The 9,024-nt window shown below is 28.9% G+C and overlaps 1 protein-coding gene across 1 annotated transcript; it reads right to left on the reverse strand.

The window, feature by feature from the left end:
- Positions 1 to 3,570: 3,570 nt before the first annotated feature.
- LOC108462089 (TOM1-like protein 6) lies at positions 3,571 to 8,522 on the reverse strand. The gene is made up of 9 exons (XM_053020766.1): positions 8,245 to 8,522; positions 7,410 to 7,488; positions 5,963 to 6,061; positions 5,660 to 5,773; positions 5,425 to 5,557; positions 5,100 to 5,194; positions 4,940 to 5,025; positions 4,573 to 4,854; positions 3,571 to 4,471 (listed from the first exon to the last, which is right to left on the reverse strand). The coding sequence occupies exons 1-9, from the start codon at positions 8,370 to 8,372 to the stop codon at positions 3,685 to 3,687; spliced, it is 1,803 nt and encodes a 600-aa protein (XP_052876726.1). The 5' UTR covers positions 8,373 to 8,522; the 3' UTR covers positions 3,571 to 3,684.
- Between the last annotated feature and the right edge of the window lie 502 nt (positions 8,523 to 9,024).

The raw sequence follows: 9,024 nt of genomic DNA on the forward strand, positions 1-9,024 counted from the left end.
CTTGTCAACCTCTTGATCTTATTTGTGGAGTCTAAAACTTTAAATATCAAAAATAAGGAAATTATTTGGTACATTGCTAATGAAATTTTAAGACTCCACAAGGTGGTTAGGGGTTGACAAATATTCTATAGGGATATTGTAAAATATTAAAAACAAAAATTTAAAAAAATAACACATGTCAATTTTTAAAAATTACTTGTGAAATAAAAAATACATTATTAATATACCAAATATTCACTTAAAAAAATAAAGGTAAACTATTCTATAATAGAAAAACAATAAATTATATATTAAAAATTTTACTTTAATAAAAACTTTAATGTTAATGGTAATAAAAATAAATAAAATAATTAATAAAGATGATAATATAATAGTTTATATACTGATATCCAGGTAAATTTCTAAAGAATTTATGTAATAAATAAACAATCAATTAACTGTGGATGGATAATTTAGGATAAACTACATAGACAAATCACCTAATTATAAAAAATTTCAATTGAAGTATCAAAATAAAAAAATTACAATTTAAGAACCCACGTTATATAGTTATTTTATTTTGATTACTTCGCTAAAATCACATATGCCAAATAATGAGTTAGTTAAAAAATTAGTATAATAATAAATTAGCCCTCAACTTTTACGTATTATATTAATTTACTCATAATTTTAAAAATTAACCTCAAAATTTACAAATATTCTCAATTTGATATTAATTCTAAAAAAGTCAAAGAAATATATAAAATACATAAATATTTTCAAAATATATAATAATAAATTAAAAATATATATAAAATAAAAATTAATTGATGCCAAGAAATAATAACTATATACAATTTAAAAATATATAAAATACTTAAATATTTTTTAAAAAATATGATGATAAATTTAAATTTTATGTTTATATTAATGTTTAAAAATAATTATATTCATACTAAATAAAATAAAAAAACCTTCCCCATCCCTCCCCATCCCACCACCACCCTCTTTCTCTCCCCCATCTGGGCCTCTCCTCCCCATCAAGCCTCCCCACCACAGGAAATGGGAATTGATTCCATATCCATGAACACCAAAATCTTTAAAACACTTGTTAAATTGGTAAGGTCAATAAGATTAGCTGGTGTAAGATAACACTGTTGGCACAAGGATGCTAGAGTTTGGGCATGCATCATCTAGTGGTGTTATTAGGGATGATACGAGACAGTGGAGGATGGGATTTTCCCGAAAGATTGGTATATGCCCAATTGTAGAAGCTGAGTTATGGGGAGCTTATGATGGTCTACGACAAGCTTGGAGTATGGGTATTAGGAATGTGGTCCTCAAGATGGATAACTAAGATGCTATCCAAATGCTACAAAACTCTACATTAGATGTACCTTGATATGTACTGGCTCAAGATGTTAAACAATTGATTTAGAACCAATAGGAAGTGAAGATACAACATGCCGACAGGGAAGGTAATAGGGTTGTAGATGCTTTGGCTAAACAGGCCCTTAGATGGGAGCTAGGTATTTACAAATTCTTGCAAACAATTGATCATGTTTTGGAGTTGATTCATGATTATTTAGAGGGATTGACTAGTACGGAATGAGTTGTTTGTAATAGTTTGTACTACCTTTTTTTACCAAAAAACAAATAATAAGATGCCATAAGCTAATGCAATGGAAACAAAAACCTTCCAATAATTGTCAACTCAGTAAATATATCTCGAATAAGCTCTTTGCTTTGACACAGATATTATCTAGATGCCAAACTATAATTTTAATCTTTAAATGTAGCAACAAAAGGGGTAGAGGGAGAGGGACGGGTATAGGGGTGGGATAGTGGGGGAAGAAGGGGCCGAGGACGGTGGGGGAGGTCCCAGGGATGGGGAGAGGGACGGGGTATTTTTATTTAATATTAATATAAATATTAAATTTATTATCTTTTAAATTTTATATATTTCTTTGAACTTTTTGGAATTAGAATTAAATTGAGACCATTTGTACATTTTGAGGGCTAATTTTTTAAAATTATGACTAAATTGATATAATATATAAAAGTTGAGGGCTAAATTTGTTACTATATCGATTTTTTAACGCCATGTTAGCTTACCGTTTGTGATTTTAACGGAATAATCAAAATGACCAAATTATATAACATGAGTGTATTAATTGTAAACTTTTTATTTTAGGTGTCTAAAATAAAAAAAATTGATAATTAGGTGACTATTTGTGTGGTTTACCCAATAATTTATCAATGTAAATATAAAACATTAATATAAAGATTAGTTCATATTTAATGTATAAAAACTATCAATTTAAGGTATTTTACTTTAATAAGATGGTTAACGTTAATAGTAATAAAAATAATAAATTTTTATTTTAATGTAATAAATATTCTTTTTACTTTAATGACTTTAATGTTAATAGTAATATAATTAATATTTATTTTAATAAAATAAGGATTGAATAATTGGTTCTAAAAATTTTAAGGGCATATATATATCTTTCACTATTTGTAATTTTAGAGTTAATAATGTTATATTTAAAAATAATATAAAGATAAAGACAAATTACATAATGTTTTTACCAATATAATGGATGCGTTATAATCTAAATCTAATATTATATATGTAGGTTTGTCAATTTTACTCTAGTCATTCGGTTGAGATTTATTTCAATTGATGCTATTGTTTTAACAACAAAGAAGACGTCAATTCAAACACGCTTTACATATATTTTCCTCTTATTTAAGAATTTCAAGATTATAAGTAGTAGTAAGGAATTACATGAAAAATCACTCTAAATTATTGTGAATCATATAATTTATAAATGTTATATACTTTAACATACCATAAACTATATTTTATGGTTCTAAATAGAACTATTTAACGATACAAGTTTTAAGGGACACTCGCATTATGAGTGAATAAAAAATTATGTAAATAATATATTTATAAAAATTGTACATTAAAATTATTGATGTACAGTACCAACGAAGATAGAGGAGGAGAGGAGGTGGTGTCAAAGGAGGTCAATTCATCCATTCTAAGATTGAGAGTCGAAAAAATAAAAAGTCTTAGGATTAATTCTTAGTGTATTAGATTTTTTTTGAGAGAAGAGGAATCCTCCTACTATGTTGCCCTTTGGGTATTTATAGGTAAGTGAGAATTCATATCTAATTATGCTACTTAATGGGTTTTGGGTAGCCCAATAAAAGGTTCAATCGAGTCTAAATTAAAATAGGGATATAACAAAAATCAAATGAGATATTGGTTGGAATAAAATTTTTTTTATACAATACTTAAAATTACCTATAATTATTTTTCAACCTTTAAACATGAGAGATAAAAGTACTCCAATGTGCTGGAACCCACGTCCTCCTGTACCAGTAACAATGCTGATACTAATGAGTTATCTCGAGTATTATTTTATAAAAATAATATGAAGACATAAAAATATTATCATACTAATATTGTTATTTTGTAAAAATAAAAATATTTTAATAATTTTTAATGGAGTTTGGCCATAATCCATCTTAATATAAGTAGAATAGTTTTAAATGAATAAATCCCGTCAAATTGATGGTTATGGTTTGTAAAGGAATCACCTCAATTGATGGATCACAGTAACTACACAAATCAATCTAAAAGAAAATTTCAGGTCCATGTTCATATTATTATTGCAGAAAGTTGAAATATCTTTACTTCTTTCCACCAATCATGCTTTCGGTAGAAGTAGTGGTCTCCACCTTAAGCCTTCCATCGCCATCTCCGAGTACATTCAAATCCTCAAACAATCTGTAGGGCGGAATATAAGGTTTCTGTGCCAGCATAGGCGTCGCCCAAGAATTAGAGTGCTGCAAGGGTCCGTTTCCTTCCATGGGATTTGTTGAGGCAGCGTTGGGTTTTTGGGTTGAATGCATGTTATTCGCAGAGGAAAGGTGATTTCGGCCGGTGAAATAACCGGGTGTAGCGGCCCATTGCGGTAGGGGATACCCAGATGAGTATTGAGGTTGTAACAATGATTGGGGCTGTTGTTGGCCCAGAAACAGAGAATTTGACTGGGTTTGAGTTAGAGATTCTGCCTGAAACTGGCTTCGGAATTGAGGCTGAGGCTGGGCCCAAGGAACAATATAACTATCATATGGCAGCGATCCCTTATTTTCAGGGTAGGGATATCCCTCGAAAAAAGGTGCCTGAACTTTATGGTGCATATTTGCAGAAGGTGAAGAATAAGGGGCATGGGATGGGGAAGCTGATGATGATGTTGACAAAGTGAGGCTTAGAAGATCAATCAAGTCTTGCTCTTTAGTGTTATTAACTTCTGCATCTAAATCTGATGGCAATGCTAATGCATTGCAAAGTTCATCAGTGGCTGAGAGAGTTGGGTCGTAGGAAGTTGTCAGTACGGTGTCCTTGATTGGCAAAAGAGATTCATTTGTTCCAGCAGATGTGCTTTGAGAAGACCTCGACTCTGCTCTCGAATGCCTGAAACTCGTATCAAAATGTTTACCACTCAACAAGTGCACATATTTGAAACTATGACACCTATTCTATTGGATGGAATAGAGATTATAAGAATATGAAACCTTCTAGTTAGCTGTGCAAAATCTTCTTCCTCTTCTTCGTCTTCATCAATCAGGTTTCTTGTCACGATAGCAACACTTGCAGGTGGACTGATTTTAGATGCCGGGCTTGAACTCTTCGCTTCGTTTGATTTCTCAACCGTACTTGCTTCACTTGGCTTGGAGCTCAGACTAGTAGTAACTTGCATTGTCAACGGCGAACTTGAACATATGGCATCATGTTTTGCAAGTAAGCTTTGCACAACATCATTTAGCTCAAGCCCCCGAGCTAAAAGTTCCTCATCCCTGCATCATATATCCAGGAAACATAGGCCAATTATAAACAAATAACAGACAAGATTTAAATCATAAAATATCATTCAAAACTAACCCAGTAGTTGTAAGCGTATGCATCAGCTTTTTTTGGTTGGAACGACATTGGTTGACAAGATCAACTATTACTTCATCTTTCACTGCCTGCAAATACAAAACAAAAATTAATAAAAAAGGTTGATGTTTTTAAAAAAATATTTATATATATTTGTTCTTACCGTAGGGTCTCTAGGGTTTACAGCATGCAGCATGTCAGCTAAGAGATCCATAACATCCTTTAAGGAGTCGAAGCTAGAGAAAGTAAGAAAATCAAAGGAAAATTTCAGACAAAAAAACACCTATAGAATAACACTGAAACTACATAAACAAAGAACTAGTGGTTTAAATGACTTGGTCTATATATAGTGATAGTCACTTTTATAGAGATTTGAATTCTAAGATACCTTTCCTCTATCAGTAGACCAGGGTTTTTGGTGTAAAAAATAAAGAAACTATATGAGCAAAAATAAAGTGAAAGCAAGCATATATACGCTTACCTTAAGCGTTCAGTGTCTGTAGGTTCGTCGAGCCTTCTAGAAGAATTGCTTGGCATTCCGTGGCAAGGATGATGCTTAGGCGCTGATGTAAGGATAGGGACTGCATTTGGTGAACGCTCGGGAAATGACATGCCTGAACGCTGTCATTTGTACACATAATTTTGGACAATTATGGATATAATAAATACTATAAGGTTTATGTATGTATAACATGGTTATATAGTTTTTGGTGTTATGCTTACCCTGAGCTCTTGACATGCCCAATGGTACTCAGGATGTTCACCCTTTCGACCACCAAATTCCTCCTGCCATGAGTCCAACAACCCCAAGATTTTTTCCCTCACTGCTATATCTGCCTGCACAAACTTATTTTTCGGATTCCCATTCAGTTTAGAATTGATTATATCGTATATAATATCTTTGATATAAATATAACATTCAAATTATATAAGTTTTATACGAATATGATTGTGACCCCTTAAACCCTAACGGGTCTCAATTATATTTTGCCTACTAATTGAATAGGTAAAATGACACGATTTTACCTTCCTTTTCACAATTTTGACCATCTCCCCCAATATATTTCTCTCGTCAATATGATAATGTACATAGTCACCACAATTCTTCAACATGGTCTCCAAAAGCTACAAAATTAATTAGTACACAAATACACCAGAGTTAGACCTTTCTATAATAACCTCCGCTATAGCAACATTTCGCTATAACAGTCAAATTTATAGTAAAACTAATTTTGTCTATAATAATAACATTTGTAGTTATTAAACACATTCTTTATTAAATTATCTCTCTATAACAGCATATTGTATAAAATTTTAAATAAAATTATAGCTATTTTATATAAGAAAGCATATTAATTATAATTTATTAAATAAAAATGATTTGGATTAAAATATTATTTCAATAAATATTTAAATTTCACATTAAAAATTATTAATCGTATTTTATTAAATGAAAATAACCTTCCATGAGCGGAATTAAATATATCAATTCAATAAACTATTAAGTTCCTTATTCTACTAAGAATTTGGAACATCATACACTTATAAATTAATTAATTAATTAAATTTGACAACTCATATTTTTTGAAAGGTAGATAACTTGTACTAATTAATTAAACTTGTTAGATTTATGAATTTCATAATTAGTCATGTGAAAGAATGTAAAATAAAATATGCATAAAACAATAATACATGGACCTTAATACATCTTTGAATTTTTTTATTTGATTCTCACTTTATTTATTTTTTAAAACATAATTCTCACTTTCTTTATTAGATAGAAATTAATTCACGATATGAATTCTATGGTAGATTTACAACAATTATCCCTCTATAATAACATACCATTATAAGTGTATACTAACTATCTCTCTGTAAGAGTACAAAACTTGACAAACAAATGCAACTGTTATAGAGAGAGTTGATTGTATTTCATATGGAACGCCTTCCTAAAAATATATATTTTTTATGTTATTTAGGCTCTATTTGGTTTCGAGGAAATTTATATTTTCATTTTAAAAACAATAAATTTCATTTTTGGTTTTTCGAAAATTGAAAATGTGTTTATTATATAGAAATAGAAATTGTTTTCAATAATAAAAATATGTTTGGTAACTATTTTTCTAAAATAAAATCAGAAAATAAAATAAAAAGTCTATATTTATATAGATTTGAATCAGAGTACTAGATTTGACATATGAAAAAGAGAGAATATTTTTGTCTTTACATGAATTTTAACCAAAGCCAATTCATTTAAAATCAAAAGCTCTTATTTTAACCATTTTCAATTTCACTACATTTTTAGTGAAAACAGAAAAAGTAAGTTTTTTCTATTTTCTAGTTTTCATGTATTTTCATTTTGTTTTCTAAAATTATATTTAAAATTTTCAATCAAACACGTTTTTATTGAATGTTTTCTATTTTCCAATGAAAGTGACAGAAACTAAACAAAACCTTAATTTCCATTAATTACCGTCAAAGCAAGTAATTGCACTCTAGAATTCTTGTGTTGCAACCTTCTTTTCACTGCCTTTACAATATCCTTTCTTTGCCTGCAAATTCACATCCACATCCACATCCAACCCATATTAGTAAACTTGCAAAATTTTATATTAGTACCTTTTAAACCTTAAAAAATAATAAAGCAAATAAAAATATTACTTGAGGTAAAATGATGATAAAAGATACAATTAATGAATTCAATAAAACATTTTTAAAAATAATAATGAAATAATATTTGATACCAATTAACGGAATCCATAAACAAATAAACAAAACCACAAATTAAAGACTTTTGTAAACAAATAAACAAAACCACAAATTAAAGACTTTTGTGCCTAGCATTAACATTTTCCTCGTAATACTAGAATGATTGAGAAAATTACATATATCATCATTTCTTCAATTACCTTTATCTAATTTAATCCAAAAAATGAAAAAGGAATCTTTTTGCATGAATCTTTATTATTCTTTACATGAAATCCAAAAAGAATAGAAAAATCAATCAACTTCATATGGGAATAAAAAACCCCATGATTCAATCCTATTAAATACATAAAAGAAATTACAAAAATAGTAGATTCTAAAATATATAAAATTAAAGTTTCTATGTAGTACTCTCCGGATACAAATTTATACCTAATCACACAATAGTTACTCATTAACAACCTAATTAAAAATCTTTAAAATATTGTAAATAACAAAGTTTTTAATATGTGGTTTTATGTAATTAATGTATAAATTTAAGCGTACAAAAAATCTAAGCAAAACATTTAAAATAAAAATCAACAAAGATTAAAACATTTTACCAGTGATTAGAATTAAGAGAATCACAAATATCAATGTTAAGAGTCCAATCAGGAGCGTTTAAAAGTTCACTCGTTGCCTTGTCAACTGCCATTGCTGCTGACGATGAAACTTGTGGCATTATTAACATATTTCCTTTTTTCTCTTTAAGAATTTTGTTTACTTCTCTAGAAAAATTCCACCAAAAGGAACAACAACCTCAAATTTTTCCCCAGAAAAAAAGCGCGCACCCCCCCCCCCCCACACCTTGTACTTACCTTTTGTTTGAAAGCCTAGGGGCAAAAAAAAAAAAGCCCTAAAGAAAAAATTTCTTTCTTCCTCTTCTTTGCTTTCTTTGTAATTAATTATCAATGAAACAATTTATTTCTTTTTTTATTAAATTTTTTATTCGTATATGGTGAACAATTTAGCAAATTAGAAAGACGAGTGCTTGAATTAATATAATGCCGTCCCGACATGACACCAATTTTACTTTGCTAAAAAAGAAACTCATTTTCCCCACTTTTCTATAAACTTTTGGCTATAAATTTATTAAGAAATGAAATTATTTTTCCTCACTTTTCTATAACTTTTGGTTGAAAAGTTATCCTCGTGTTATATATTAACACTTTATAAATGTATAGAAAAAGTCAAATATTTTGGTTTTATTTTGGTTAACTTCGATTTTAGATTAAGAATAATAAAATTTCTTTCAAATTTTACTATTACAAAAAGAATATATTCACAAGTACAAATGTAAGTATAAATACATGTTCAAACAATTATAACATAAAATCAAATCA

This window comes from Gossypium arboreum, chromosome 10 (assembly GCF_025698485.1).
Source record: "Gossypium arboreum isolate Shixiya-1 chromosome 10, ASM2569848v2, whole genome shotgun sequence".
Taxonomy (NCBI): domain Eukaryota; kingdom Viridiplantae; phylum Streptophyta; class Magnoliopsida; order Malvales; family Malvaceae; genus Gossypium; species Gossypium arboreum.